This window comes from Apodemus sylvaticus, chromosome 6 (assembly GCF_947179515.1).
Source record: "Apodemus sylvaticus chromosome 6, mApoSyl1.1, whole genome shotgun sequence".
Lineage (NCBI taxonomy): Eukaryota > Metazoa > Chordata > Mammalia > Rodentia > Muridae > Apodemus > Apodemus sylvaticus.
In genome coordinates, this window is record NC_067477.1 from 67,002,631 (window position 1) to 67,019,118 (window position 16,488).

Sequence of the window (16,488 nt, forward strand, 5' to 3'; positions counted from 1 at the left end):
TTTTTATGTATGAGTGTCTTGCCTGCATGTGCACCATCTGCATGTCTGGTGCCTGAGGAGGCCAGAAGAGGGTGATGGATCCCTTGAAAGGGAGTTACAAACAAATGGTTGTGAGCTGCAATATGGGCGCTAGGAGTAGAACTTGGGCCCCCTGAAAGAACAGTTAATGCTCTTAATTGCTGAGCCACCTCTCTGGGTTTTTATCTATCTATCTATCTATCTATCTATCTATCTATCTATCTATCTATCTATCCATCCATCCATCCATCCATCCATCTATCTATCTATCTATCTATCTACCTACCTACCTATTTATTTATTGTCTATTTTATTCATGGTTTTATATTTTTGTGGTGCTTAGGATTAAACAGGAGCCTTTAACATGCTAAGTGCATGCTCTCCCGTTAGGCTTTATCCTCAGCCCATCCTGTCTGTATGGTAGAGAAAAGACAGGAGTTAAAGAGACAGCAAAGTTTGTCTCTGTCAGACTATGCTGAACTTGCCATATCTAATCTGAACTCAGGCTCAGACGTGGTGAAAGCTTTAGGGGAACAAATGTCATGTGAAACGCTGCACCAGCAGATGCAGCACAGGCAACAAAGGGTAGTGGGATGGATGACGGAAAAGCGCACAATACAAACCTATGAAAATATCCTAACAAACCCTATTGTTTTGTACACTGAAATGTTTAATAAAACACTAAATATAAGGACTGGGGATATGGCATAGTCGGTTAAGTGCTTGTCAGCCAAGCACCAGGACTCCAAATAAATAGCATTCCCAGTACTCACTAAAAAGGCCATGTTTAGTAGAACACTCCTGTAATCCCAGTGCTCGGGATAGTGACAGGATGATTCCTAGAGCTTGGCAGTCAGGCAGTCTAGCCAGCTCAACAAACTCCAGGCTCCGTAAGAAACCCTATCTCTAAAACCAATGTGGAGGGTAACTGAGGAAGACTGCAGATGTCAACCTCTGGCTTCCACATCTGCATGAACACATATACACCATGTAGTCATAATGCACATAAACATGTACAAACATATGTATACAAAAATAAACATGTATGGAGTGAAAATAATTATCTTATTACATGCTGCTCTCAATACTCCCTTTTGCTTGTTCCTCTGACTTATGAAAAGTCTTTTGAAATATTCCTACTTTATAGGGGGCAGGTAAAATAAGATCAACAGGGGGAAGAGGTGGTCCTAGGGGCCCTACAAAATACCTAAGCCAGCTCCACTTAGCAGATCCCCAGCCTTAGGGCCCCTCCATCCAAAAAGAATGAAGCAGACGCTTTTTTATGCTCCTTGTGGCTTGGTCCTTCCCAGATGTCCAATTCTTTATCCAAGAGAATAAGCTCAGCGAACCCCTAGACAACTCTCAGCCCCCATTACAGGAGCATGGGGGAGGGGTGTCAATGAAACTGTAATGTTCGGTTTTATTTTTAAAAGCAACAACTTCAGAGACTCACAGATCTATGGGAAGCCCTGAGAAGAATAGAAAGCAAGCAGGTTAGGCCTGATAACACAACTTACTCAAAGTCAAGGCCGGCCTGGACCACCAGGTGAGTTCAAGGCCAGCCTGGCCAAATAAGTGTCCTAAAACCAGGAGGTAAGCAGCAGGTTAGGGACACAGCTCAGGGTGGAGCACCTGATGACCATGACAGAGGCCCGTGTTCAGTCTCAGTCTGGAAGCACAGCCAGCGTACAGGAGAGAAGGCATGATTAGTTCCCACAGTGGAAACTAATGTACAAGAGAAGCTGAAGTAGACTATAACTCTTTTTTTATATCAGATATAAAATTGTTTTGGTTTTTTTTTGGGGGGGTTGGGTTTTTTTGGGGGGGGGTTCGAGACAGGGTCTGTGTAACTCTGACTGTCCCAGATCTTGATCTGTAGACCAGGCTGACCTTGAACTCAGAGAGATCCACCTGCCTCTGCCACCACCAATGCCGCTGCCACCACCACCATCACCTGGCTGGTTAAATGTAAATTTTAATTGCAAAAACGGTTTTCTTTAAATATACTTATCACCCTCAGTACATATAGCCATGGTAGAGACAGGTATTATTTGTACCATAGAATCAATACGAGACTGTAACTCTGACTCAGGAAAAACATTTATAATTCAGGCAAAACCCCAAAACTGTGAAACAAGGATATAAGAAGACTGGAATGGGGGCTGGAGAGATAGCTCAGTGGTTAAGAGCACCGACTGCTCTTCTGAAGGGTCCTGAGTTCAAATCCCAGCAACCACATGGTGGCTGACAACCATCTGTAACAAGATCTGACACCCTCTTCTGGTGTATGTAAAGACAGCTACAGTGTACTTACATATAATAAATAAATAAAAAAAAAAAAAAAAAGAAGACTGGAATGAAGAAGCTCCTGGAATTCTTGGCTTCTGTTACCAAGCTAAGCATGTCTAAGATAGAGATGTGGGGCTAACTCCAGGGGCAACATCTAGCCATCACACAAAGTTGTCACTGAGAATCAGAGTTTAGAAATAGAACAGTACACCGCCTGTTTTCACTCTAAGCCTACGCCTTCAGAGGGGGTGTGTGTGTACACGGAAGCTGCTGGAAACACGTTCTAAGAGTACGTAGAGCCACAGCATGCACAGAAAGTACTCAGAGCATGCACAGGAAGCCTGAAGACCGGACACTGAGGAGCTGCTCGGAAGCATACCCGCCATGTTGTAAAATATGGTTATTAACGGTGATCATCTCTGCATGGTAAATTATGATTTCAGTTCCTTCTTTAGACTTACTTTTCAAATTTTATTAGTACACATTTACTACGCTTATAAATCAAAAACAAACTGTCTTTGGCTTATCTAAGTCTTTATGTGTTCCTGTGTGTACGTGAGAGTGTGCATATGGAGGCTAGAGGCCCAAGTCAGGGGTCTTCAATCTCCTTCCACCTTAGTTTTTGAGATTAGGTCTCTCACTGAACCTGGAGCTCACCAATGGGCTGTACTACCTGGTCAGCAAGTTCCAGGGATCTGTCTTTATCACCTTTGCCCAATACTGAGGCCACAGCTACCCACTGACAGCTACATGTGGCTTGTACATGGGTTCTAGGGATACACACCAAGGTTCTTGATGGCCAAAAAAGTCAGAACACTGAAGATGAACTCTCACAAATCTGAAGAACCAGAAGCCAGACTGACTGGCTCTAAAGGCCTCTGACTCCTGGTTCCCACCTGCTATGAAACCAATCTGTTTGTCTCTCTCTCTCACCCCCATTTCTCCTTCCCCTTCCCCCCATGTGTGTATGCACACGCATGCACACACATGTACTCACATGTTTTCAGGTTTTTAAGTGTGGATTGCAGGCAAATGCTACCCATGCCCACGTTTTGTGGGGTACACAGGGCTCTGTGCATACTAGGCAATGTTCCACTAACTGAGCCTCGTCCCCAGCCCTGCTGTCAGATCTTAATAGTCACTGCCGGCCCTGTAGTGAGACCCAAAGAGCTGGCCCGAGAAGCAGTGCGGCCTTTCCAGGTGTGGCATGAGTACTCTACACATGCATTGCCGTCTTTAACCAGCCCGGCCCATCTGCTGCCTCCATCCTCAGTAAGACGGTGTACTTTATCTGTGCGTACCCAGATGCACATGTCTAGCCTCAAATCTCTATCTGCTGCTACTCAAGCAGACAGAGACAAACAGTTGTTAAGAGAAATAAGATGCTTGCACAGTTTCAAAGTAATTCTCCTCAAATTATAAATCTATCAGGACAGGAAAAAATAAGTTTACTTAGCAAAAGCTACAATTCCAATCAAGTGATTCAAGTAACATCATCAGTAATGGGACTTATCAAAAGTGTACACTCCCCAGCAATAAAAATTAAAAATACAGCAGCAGTAATATTTCTTCTAAATTTACAAAACCTTACTTTTAAATATTGGCAAGCAAGGCCTCTGACTCAGTCTGCAGCATCACAAAAAATAAAAATCATGAAGTAAAGAAAAGCCCAAGGAAGCACTCCATCCACTAAAGAAAACTAACAGAGTGCACCCACCCAGCACCAACATGTAGTGAACACTAACCACCATCTGTAACTCCAGGACAAGAGATTCCAACGCCCTCTTCTGGCCTCCTCAGGCACTGCACATACTTGGTACATAACAAGCAAACACCCACACAAATAAAACAAAAATAAATAAACATTTTTTTAAATCATAAACACAAACATAATTGACATAACTGACAGATCAAGTCTTAAATATCTATTTCTATGGCACTGGAACTATCAATTATTCCTAATTTGTCTTAAACATTCTAAATTCAAATCAAAGATAGTCCTAAAATTTTAAAACAAATTTCACTTATAAAAAAGGAATGAAACATCTAAATAAAATAAACAAAAATTAGCAATGTGCTCGGCATGGTGGCACACCTTTGGAGAACAGAGGCAGGAGGATGGAGAGTTCAAGGCCAGCCTGCATTACATCATTGCCCTGCGTACGATGGTGTGAGGAATGGGGGTGATGGGGAGCAATCATTTTAACCCCATACTCCAGACAGAGGCAGAAGGCTCCGAGAGTTCTAGCCAGTCTACATATCAGTTCCAGACCAGGTATGGCTATATATTGAGATCTTGTCTTTAAAAAAAAATCCAGCCAGGCGGTGATGGCGCACGCCTGTAATCCCAGCACTCTGGGAGGCAGAGGCAGGTGGATTTCTGAGTTCGAGGCCAGCCTGGTCTACAGAGTGAGTTCCAGGACAGCCAAGGCTATACAGAGAAACAGTGTCTCGAAAAAAAACAAATAAAAAAAAATGCATTGCTTTTATATCTATTCAGATATGGGATATTAAAATAAGGAGGGTTTGAGGCTGGGTCGGTAGTTAAAATCACATGCTTGTCTTGCGGAAGACACAGGCTAGCTCCCCAGCACCCACATGGTAGATCATAACCATCTATAACATCAGTTCACAAGGATCCAATGCCCTCTACCAGCTTCTGAGGTTACCAGGCACACATACGTACACAAACACACATACATACATTCAGGCAAAACACACATACACATAAAACAATAAAATATTTTTTAATTAAAATAATGGGTGATTCTAGAATTTGTCCCCTTAGCCCTGTCTCAGCCTTTTAAGATATCTAAGCCTTACAAAAGGTTATTTGCACAATTAGAATGATGTTCTTAAACAATATTCAAGATAAACACAACTTAAAGAAAATGTACTTATATTTCCTTCACATAGAAAATACTGCCTTAAAATGTAGAAACCAGTCTAGACAGTAAGAACTTAACTCTACAGCCCAATGTTCTAGCTGCACCATGTCATATACATTTTTAGCCTAAAGTTCTACGCTATGTGACTGCACTATAATATCAGTTGTCTGATGGCATGATCACTATCTAGCTCTCTAAGGTAACAGTCACAGACTATGGCTGTAGCTCGGTGGGGTACGGCACTTGCCTGTTGCCAATTATACACAGGACTCCAGGATCAGTTCCTAGCACCATAAATGTAAATAAATTTTTTAAAAAGTAACAGTTGCAAATTTCACAAGAATGCGAAATTATCACATTCTTGTGTTCCTTTGAGTCCTGTTTCCTGTACAGCTTCCAGTAAAACTGCACTTTTTAAATTCACCCAAGTGATGAGCTAAAGTATTACTGAATTTTGTTTCACCTATTTTATTTACTTTTTAAGCCTAACTACATTCAGAAAGGACTTGAAGAGATCCAATTGGCTTGGACATTAAGCAGAATGACGGTACCTCACAATGCTGGCGAGAAGCCTGGATTTCACATTCGTACTTGTTCTTCACAGACTCTAAGCAGAGTTCTCTATAGATTCCTGAAACCAAGCACAGTAATTCTATGGTTATATTAGCAATAAAGAGTCAGTCATCACAACTTCCCTACAGTCTGCCTACACCACAATTTATAAGAAGGCTCAATAAGAAAGGCACAAGGGATTCTAACTTTACCCCCTCCAAAAGAATCAAAACACATATCAAAGGAGAAAAAAATTAAGAGTTCATAAGCTAAGAAGAAGCAGTACATGGCTACTTTTTGTTCAACCTCATACTCAAAAGAATACTCCAAATGTTCACTCAAGAACGAGCAATATAGCCGGGCAGTGGTGGCGCACGCCTTTGATCCCAGCACTTGGGTGGCAGAGGTAGGCGGGTTTCTGAGTTTGAGGCCAGCCTGGTCTACAGAGTGAGTTCCAGAACAGCCAGGACTACACTGAGAAACCCTGTCTTGAAAAACAAACAAACAAACAAACACCAAAAAAACAAACAAAAAGAACGAGCAAAATCAACAGCACAATCCTTTCTCGGATTTCTAACAGAAGGGAGACAGACAATAAACTCTTGGTTTCCTAACAGAAGGGAGTCAGACAATAAACTCTTGGTTTTGTCATTCACACATCATCAAAGCAAGGAATGGATACTTTCCTCAGTCAAAACCACTGGATCCAAACTATTCTTTTCAAGGAAGACTCAGTGTGTAAACTCCCAGAACCAGGTGGAGCACACTGAGTGCTCCCAACAGGCAGGTACCCAGCACATCTTACAGGGAACAAGGTAACATAAAAGAGGGAGCGTGACCATGCACATGCACCCCACAGTCACCTCAATGCCAAGCCACGGGCAGCCTAGGGATACAAGCCTTTGTTATGTCAAGGCAGGTGGCAGCTACCCAGACCTGTGCCATCTGCAACATATTCATCCACACAATGCCACAAAATCAAAGTGTCACAAAGTACACAAAATGTCATACATGCCTACCTGCTACCTTTGTGCGAATCTGCATGTTTTCTTGTAAAGTTGCCAATGGTTCCAAATACTCCGGTGCTTTTCCAGCTATGACTTCTTGGAGTTTTGCATCCACCTGACTCAACCGCTCTTTATAAAGTCTTAACAAAGCAATAAGAAAGACATTAATTAAAACTTTCCAACAAAGGCAAGCAACTTGTAGCTCCCATGCATTCTCGTGTCCTAACAGAGCTCATGTTCCAATAAGCTAGCAGATACATTCTTGCCCTGACTGCAATCAGAAAACTCACTTATATACATCATAATATTAAATGGTTACCAGTCCAGGGTTTGTTTGTTTGTTTTTTAATCAGTATCACTCTTTACAACAAAAAGTGCAATTAAAATTCAGGCCCAGTGGCCTTTGTCTCCTATCTAAAGCTACTTGGGCAGAGGAGAGTGAGGCAAGAAGATGGACTGGACACAGCAAGAACCATCTCCAAAAAATAAAAGTGAAAGAAAAAACCTTGAAATGACTACTTTGGCACTCCCAACTTTTGTTTAATTGAACAATAATAAATGAATTCTAAAAGAAAATGTTATTTAAATATTAGCTAAAAAGAAACAAGGAAATCACTTCTAGTACTTTGGTTGTTCTCCATCTTAACCTGAAAAGACACAGTACCATGTTTAACCTGTTTAATTTTTACTTGCTTCTTGCTTCCGGTATTTTGAGACAGGTCTCACTATATTATCCAATATAGTCTAAAACTCACTATGTAGCCCAGGTTAGTCTCCTGAGTGCTAAGATTACAAGTGAGAGTAACTATGCACAGATCCTGGTAGTGTCTACAAAACAAAGACGCACTGATGCTGGGGGAAATGATTACAGCCCATACATAACCTGGTACTTGCAACTCTACTAGAAATCAACACAATGAAATAAAATGAGTTATTGGATGGAGATGAAAACGGAAGCTAAGCACAGCAATGCACAAGCCTGCTGTAAACCCAGACTTGACCAAGAGAGGCAGACAAAGACTACGTTTGAGGCCAGCCTGGGCCATACAGGGAGCTCCTCACAGACCGGACTACCAGGTAATCAGAATACAGAAAAAGAAAAAAGAAGCCAGCTGTAGTGGCCCCTTCTGCTAAGATACTCTGAAAAGACAGAAGCAGGAAGATCATAAGTTGGAGAGCAGCCTGAGCTACACCTTAGGACCAGTAAGACAGCTCAGTGGGTAAAGGCATTTGCTACTAAAACTGATGACCTGCGCGTTTGATCCCCAAAACCAACAGGGTAGAAAGACAGAACTGACTCCTCACAGGTACCAGGGCACAAGTGCAATCACATATACATACACATTCACGCATATAAATAAACACACACATAAATACCAGAGGTCTCAGAGTCAAGTCCCAGCACCTACATGGTGGCTAACAGGCATCCATAACACTCGTCTAAGTGGATCTGATGCCCTTGAATGGCCATCACAGGCACTACACTGTGCACCATGGAACACAAACAAGCACAGACGTGGGTAAAACACACACACACACACACACACACACACACACACACACACCGTAGGTTATGTGTAAATAATTATATATATTTTAATTAAAATCTAAAAAAACAAATGCTTTTAAAGAGGATGAAATGAAAAGTGAGAAGAGGTCTTTACTGTCTCTATGTATTTGCTTACAGATGCTGTAGGAAAGACGGTGGGGGTTGGGGGAGGGGTGTACATCTTACTTTGGAGCCAGGAACGTAGCTCAGCAGTGTAACACCCAGAATGTACAAGGCATGATGTCACCAGCAATACCAGGTGGAAATAAACTTCTTACCAGATGATGTAACAGCTAGATTATCAAAAATACTGAGTATGTGAAACACTGGGGGGGGGGGGGGGGAAGGGTTTGTTTTGTTTTGGAGTTTTGGTTTTTTTTTTAAACAATCCTAAAGTACAGGGTATAGGGTATTCTTTAACAAGAAAACCAACTATTTGTTTTTAGAAAGAAACTGTTTACATAAACTGTTTATATATGTTGTATTTCAGAAAAAGTATTCTGGTTTTGTGGTACTTTAAGTCTGTTCTAAAAAAAAATTCAAAGTATATTGACAACTTATTATTTTGCAAGTTCTTTTTATTCCATTCATTACATTTATCATAGGCAATATATATACATACACATTTGTGTGAACGTGATGGCTGTATATATATGCTCAGCCCAGAGAGTGGCCCTATTAGAGGGTGTGGCTTTATTGGGGTTTGTGTGTCACTGTGGCTATAGGACCCTCATTCTAGCTGCCTGGAAGTCAGTATTCTGCTAGCAGCCTTCAGATGAAGATGCAGACCTCTCAGCTCCTCCTGAACAGTGTCTGCCTGACGCTGCCATGCTCCCACCTTGATGATGATGGACTGAACCTTTGAACCTGTAAGCCAGTCCCGATTAAATGTTGTTCTTATAAGATTTGCCTTGGTCATGGTGTCTGTTCATAGCAGAAAAACCCTAGCTAAGACAACATACATACGTATATACATATATACATATTCTACATACCCCATGCTATGTTGGAAGGATGGCTTGCTTATGCTGACTTCGGAACGGCTCATGATGGGTGGCACTGATCTTTTAGAGGTCCTGAGTTTGGTTCCCAGCATTCGTCAGGTAGCTCACAACCACCTTTAACTCCAGCTCCATGGAATCCAACTTCTGACCTCTATAAGCAACTGCACTCTCATGTGTGCATACCCATCCCAGAGTCAAACACCCGATCACATATATACATAATTAAAAATAATTATTTAAAAACATAAAAAACACAAATTTGCTACCTGTTTGACAGAATGATACTGGATAAACTCTATGTTGTCCAAATGAACTCAAACTAATTTTAATTTAAAATTGGCAATAGAAATCTTTTTTTCTTTTTCTTTTTTTTTTTTTAAGAGTGTTGCTGTGTAGTCTAGGTTGACCTGGAATAGCCAACTCTCCTGCTTCTGCCTCTCAAGGGGTGAAATTACAAACATGGCACCAAACATCCTACAATAATGTAAACCTCTAGAATTAAAAAAAAAAAATACGATGTGTTTCAAAGCCAAAATTTAAACTTTATATTTTTTTTAATTTGTTATACTAGCAGAAATAATACTTATCTCTAACACCAATGAAAGTTAAGAGAAGAAATAGCATAAACAGGATTAATATGGTAAACAAATCTGCCTCCTCTTGCCTGCTAATTCTACTAAATCTATCTCCTCTCAAACCTTGGAGGCCTTCAATGATCATGATGGTGGACACTCGCAATCCCAGAGCTCAGGAGGCGGAGGCAGCAGAATATCAACTTTGAGACATAGCAAGATCCAGCCTCGAGGGATTTTGGTCAGGAATTCTACTGTGATAAAACCATGACCAAAAGCAACTTGGGGAGGAAAAGGCCTAATTCATCTTACAGCTTGTAGTACACTATCCAGAGAGGTCAGGGCAGGAACTCAAAGACTCAACCTGGAGACAGAAACCAATGCAGAGACCAGAGAGATGGCTCATCCATTAAGAGCACTGGCTGCTCGTGATTCCCAGCACTCACACGGCAGCTGGCAAGATGTGCAGTTCCAGTCCCAGGGAATCCAGTGCTCTCTTTTGGCCTCCACATGTATGTGATGTAGATATATACATGCATACAACGCGCACACACACACACACACACACACACACACACACGCTTTTAAAAATATATTCAAAAGGAAAAGCTGATTGAGAGCCTGCCTCTCCCACATTCTAACAATCTCTCCAGAGAAAAGCGCCTTTAGTGGAGTGCACACATAACACCAGGGCACAGGCCTGACTTCATTCACCAGTTTTCAATAAAATATAGGAATGAATGAACTTCTCTGAGCATCGGTCTCTTCACACGTAAAATGGAAGTAAGACTACCTTCCAACCTAACAGGGCTGTTACAAGGAATCAATTAACACACAAGAAAGAGGCAACATATATACAATGTTAAAACATAAAACCAAATTACCAGATAGGAAATTGGAGGACAATACTTTTATTTTATTCTCAAATTTTAAAAAACAGTATCTGGGCAACTTAGCAAGATCCTGTCTCAAAATACAAAGTGCAAAGAGGGATCTGAGGACTGTTGAGTGTCAGGCACTTTCTTACCATGTACAATGCCCTAGAGGGATCTGAGGACTGTTGAGTGTCAGGCACTTTCTTACTGTGTACAATGCCCTAGAGGGATCTGAGGATTGTTGAGTGTCTGGCACTTTCTTACTGTGTACAATGCCCTAGGTTCCATCTCGTTTCCCCATCTAGTACCACAGGGGGAAATCTTCAGCCAATCACTTAACAAGGGAATGAATAACACAGACAGAAGCAAGGGCCTTGGAATGGACTGGAATGAAACACTTGACTCACCAGCATCCACATGCAGTCATCTCCTCCATCCACCCCCAAAACCTCACTTGCCTCAAAACCCTGTTGAGCTAATGAGGTCTCTAGCGGGTAAACAATAACTGAACCCTCCTTCAGACCAGATCAGCCAGTTCCCATAAAACACAAAAGGGAACACAGCAGAAACAATTACTCTTGTGCTAGTAAAACTGATGCCACTGAGAGCCAGTGACAAGGGCCTTTTGAAGTTAGTACTTACTGATCTTTGAGATCTGTAAACTGCTTCTCCAGGTTGGACATCTCATCTAAACATTCCATCCTTCTCCTTTCACAGTCTTCATCATCCATTTCTGGTAATACAAAAACACAAAAAGGGAAATATCAAAGATAAAACTTCAGGGCATGCCTGGAGGCGCACACTCGGGATCCCAGTGCTTGGGAAGTACAGGCAGGAGGATTTAGAGTTTAGCCTATAGTTTAGGCTATGACTATATGCCACTTGGCATGTTTGAGGCCAGTCTGGGATGTATGAGACCCTATCTCAAAAAATAAAACCAAACAAAGAAGATAAAACTGTTTCAAATAAACCTGAAGTTACTCCAAACAGGAAAAAAATGTTGTAATATGAAACTAGACTTCCAAGGTTTGTATTAAACCTTAAAGGAAAATAAACAATTTATCCAAAATAATTACCAATAATAAAATTAATGTCAGATTAGTTAAAATTGCCACAATCTTGGGCTGCAAAGATGGCTCAGTGGTTAAGAGCACTGACTGTTCTTCCAGAGGTCCTGAGTTCAATTCCCAGCAACCACATGGTGGCTTACAACTATCTGTAATGAGATCTGATGCCCTCTTCTGGTGTGTCTGAAGACAGCTACAGTATACTTATATATAATAAATAAAAATAAAAAACCTCCCACAGTCTCTAGAGCATCTAGCGTTTATCCATTTTCAATCTTCTTAAAAGCTATAAATGGCTGGGCAGTGGTGGCACACGCCTTTAATCCCAGCACTTGGGAGGCAGAGGCAGGCAGATTTCTGAGTTCAAGGCCAGCCTGGTCTACAGAGTGAGTTCCAGGACAGCCAGGGCTACACCGAGAAACCCTGTCTGGGGAGGGGGGTGGGGCACGGAGCAACTAATAGCTAGGCAGCATGGCGCACCTTTAGTTGCAGCACTGGAGAGACAGGGACAGGCAGATCTGAGTTGGAGGCCAGGTTTGTCTACACAGGGAGTTCCAGGTCAGCCAAGGCCACAGTGAAACCTTGTCTCAACAACACAATGCCAACCAGTCCCAACACGCTTATCTTAAGGAATGTTGGACTGCCACTCACCCTGCTACAGTCCGCTAACCAGATTACTGTCAATGAGAAAGAGCAAATGAGGAAGCGAATAAGCGAACTCTAAAGACAGCAAGTACTAATTACCAGGTCTGTCCTACCTTCACATCTTCCGTTTTTTATCACATACATGGAACACACCAAAATAACAGAGGCATGAACTGAGCTGCATCTTAGTCTTCAGTAAGGTCAAACAAGGGGGGGGGGGCCTCGGGGAGATGGGCAGGGGCAGAGGTAGCATATGCCTTTAATCCCAGCAGGCTCTCAAATTCAAGGCCATCCTGGTCTACAGATCAAGGCCAACCAGGACAGCCATGGCTACACAGAAACACAGTCTTAAGAAAGAAAAACAAACAACCAGCTAAACTATGAGAAAGAGTTGTAGCATGCATAGTTATTTTCAGATAGCAATAAAGTAGATGATGATAATTTTCTTAAAAAAGTAAAAAAAAAACTTAAAATATTTATGCCTCTTCACAGCTCACTCTGTAGCTCTTTAAAACTCAGTCCCTCAACTGGAGATACAACCCAGGGCTGGAGCACGAGCCCAAGCTGTTTATGGCCCAGGACTGGACAGGGAGTGGGAGAGACAAGACGGGAAAGGACATATTCACGGGTACACACACACACACACACACTCTTAGAAACACTGGGTTCTTCAAATGTTTTTATCTTCCCAAATCTGTATTAAGTTTCTGTGCCAAAGGATCTGTCAGTACCAAGGTTTGAGGAAAAAAAAATGGGTCATGCAATATGCAAGCTGTGATAGAATAAAAATAATCATAGGAAAAGTAAAACTGAGAAATGCATTTAAATGATTTACTTGCACTTTAAAAATTGACTTTTAGTTCAAATTACTATTATGATTTATGTAAATTATGTTATTTTCTAGGCTGAGTTTTTTTAACATGTTAAAAATCACAACATAAATACTAGAAAGGGAGACTCACAACACATGCAATTTGATGAGAACCTAGCTCCCAAGAACACAGGCTGGCCAGATAGCTCGGGGCTTCTGAGCAAGAACTGCTCCTGCAGAGGGAAAGCTGGGACACAGGCAGCTCACCACCACTTGCAACTCCAGCTCCAGGACATCCAGTACCCTCTTCTGTACTCCATGGGCACCCTCACCCACATATCCACACCCACACACAGACATATACATATACACAGAAGTAAAAAGAAAATCCTTAAAAAAAAAAAATAAAAACACAAAAGACGCCAAGAATGCTTGAATATAAAAAATGCTGGGCTACACAGGTAGACCCTGTTCTCTATATCCCACCAACAAAATAAAACAACTGAACACTTTTCAGATCTAAGAACTGTATATACAGTATACATGTGTTTCTTAATCCCTACTGCATGTTAAACTGGCTAATTTTGAAGTCCCACCCATGTCCCCGGCCAGGCAGATGACCTCAGAATTATTTTTCCCACCCCAGATGGGTTCTAACACTACATTTCCTTCTGTCAATTTGGACATTCTTGCATAAATAGAGCACTTACTCAACAGCAACATGCTCAAAATACTTTACCTTCTATCTTCATTTCCATATTTTATTTTTCCCATCAGCGTTAAAGCTCCCCACACCTCTCCCTATATCTGAGCTTCCTCTTACCTTACTCCTGAACTGGCTTCGATCGATCAATCGAATCTGGTTTCTACCTTCTTTGAAATCTCTCAGAGTTACAGCATTCTTTGCCTTTTCAAGCGTCTAGGTCTCCCAACCAGACTGGTTTTCTCATTCTTCAATAAGCCTTGAACTCTGGCCTTTGCACTTTTTCTTACATTCCTTCTCCTATATGAACTTTCCACCTTAGCTATCCCAACCCAAACACTTCAAAACAAGGCAGTGGCTCTTTCCTCCACTAAATGTGCTGACCACGAAGACCTGGAGTCTTTGCTCAGCTCCTAACTCCAACAGCATTATTTACTTTCAATTGTTTATTTGGCAACTTAATTAAATGGTAACTTACAACAGGTTTGGGGTTTTTTTTAGATATTTTTATTAGTTCTTTGACAATGTTATACAATGTATTTGAACATACTCACTTCCCCTCCCCCAACTCCTCCAGATCCACCCCCATGTCCCTGCCCCGGTGTGTGAGTGCCTACAGCGGTCACGACGCTAACAAAGCTCATAGTTCCTCTGCTAGTGGTGGAACTTCATGCCCACCTCTACCCCTCCATACTGGGATCTTTGTTTGGATTGAGTCTGCCCAGGTCTTGTGCACACTATCACAACTACCATGAATTCATGTGTTCAATGGTCCTGTTGAGTAAGCAGAATGCGGTTGGTCAACGAAGATAAGATAACTACATATCTATACCTCACCCTGAGTAAAAACTCTCCCTCATAAATATTTACTTTTGGATGGCTGACTTATTGACATAACATTCTTTCACGAAGAAGTATACTCTGACAGACAAACCTGGGGAAAAAAAGGTGTGAAGTGACACCACATTGTCATTAACCTGTTATCAATGCTTCCATTTACAGGGCCAAAACCAGGGCTAGACAAAGAAGCCATTCTCAGTCTGTCATACGGTTAGACAGAGAAAGATCCAGGAAATCAGTCCCATTCATTCTGGAATGACATGTACTAAAGACTTAACAATGGGTCAGAAACAGCCCAAAGTTACAAAATAACCAATACTCAAAGATTCTGGGAATGTCAACACTGCCCACATCATCCAGATTAAAAACAAAGATTCGGAATCATCTCTCAGGCTGGTCCCTTCTACTTGAAAACTTTTGGGACCTACTATGAAGTTGGAGCATTCCCAAGTCCCCTGATGACAGTACTGGTGAGAGGCTGACCTGCAAGCAAAGGTTAATGAGTTGCAAGCCCGCCAAGGACCAATGTAAATCTATCCTCAGCCCCCACATAACGCAGACAAGGGCTACGGAGACTACTAGTAAAGAGTCGGTGGTGTGAGTTAAGCGACACTTCCAGGCTTCCAGACCAGCCAGCCGGACATTCCACTCCTGAGTCGGTAGCCCCAGGGTACTGCCAGATGACCCTAGGGCAGGCCCTACGAAGGACAGAATCGCCTCGGGTCTTTAAAGCCTGCGGGCGCCCAGCCCACTCCAGCCAGAGCTAGAGCCCGCGGCGCCCCGCAGCTCTGGGTGCCAGAGGCCGAGCCAGTCCCCGCCCCTTCCCCATCTCCCCGCCCCGCGCTCGCAGCAGGACGCACCGCCCGGCGTGAGCACCGCGGCCTGTCGCGCGCGCGGCGCAAAGGGACCCGGTATCCCCGCCCAGCTGGGTAGCGCACCTGAGCTGTCCCCATCCTCCGACACCGACGAGCTCTCGGTGTCCTCGTCTTCGGAACTGCTCCCCTCGTTCTCCGCGTAGTCCACCTCCATCTCATCGTGATGATTCGTCTCCTTCTTATCCCCTCGGGAATGGACCGGCATTTTCCAGCCGCGCCGTCGTTTCCCACTCCCTGCTCCCAGCCCGGCCACTGCCGCTCCAGTGAAGGGCGCGCCGAATGCCCCGACCCACCCGGCCGCCGAGCTCGCACCGAAACCTTCGACTCCTCCCCACCCCCGGCCTGAGCCTCACAACCTAACCCCCAGGCTGTACGCTGCGAGCTCTACCATTGGTCAAGGCTGTCCCGGAGTTGGAGGCGTGGCTTGCCTTGCAAGCGAACGATTGGTTACCAGTGATTACGGCGCGGCCTTCCGCTGTGTGTCGGGAATTGTAGTCCTTAGGCCTCAGAGCTTCAGGGGTTGTGGGTTTCTAAGGTTCAGCTGCCTTAATCACGTCTCACGTCGGACTTCAAGTCCCACAAGGCAGGAAAGCTGACATACTGGGACGCAGTTTACAAACTAAACAGAAACAGATTGTGTCTGTACTTATCCTTTTCCCGCCAATTAGTTATCTGATCTGCCTAGCTACTCAAATGTGAAAAGAATGTGAAAAGGTCCTTTACCTGAAAGGGTCTGTGCATACTCAGTGAGCCTGGAGGGTTACAGAATCGTCTCTTCCACGCTAGTAGTACC

The 16,488-nt window shown here is 43.0% G+C and overlaps 1 protein-coding gene across 1 annotated transcript in view; it reads right to left on the reverse strand.

Moving 5' to 3' along the window:
- Positions 1–16,037, reverse strand: part of Brms1l (BRMS1 like transcriptional repressor) — a 32,345-nt gene extending 16,308 nt beyond the window's left edge. The window contains exons 1-4 of the mRNA XM_052185820.1: positions 15,759–16,037; positions 11,397–11,487; positions 6,767–6,894; positions 5,747–5,826 (exon numbers count right to left, since the gene is read on the reverse strand). Of these exons, the coding sequence (XP_052041780.1) occupies positions 5,747–5,826; positions 6,767–6,894; positions 11,397–11,487; positions 15,759–15,900 (441 nt within the window). The 5' untranslated portion in view covers positions 15,901–16,037. The remainder of the gene's footprint in view (positions 1–5,746; positions 5,827–6,766; positions 6,895–11,396; positions 11,488–15,758) is intronic.
- Between the last annotated feature and the right edge of the window lie 451 nt (positions 16,038–16,488).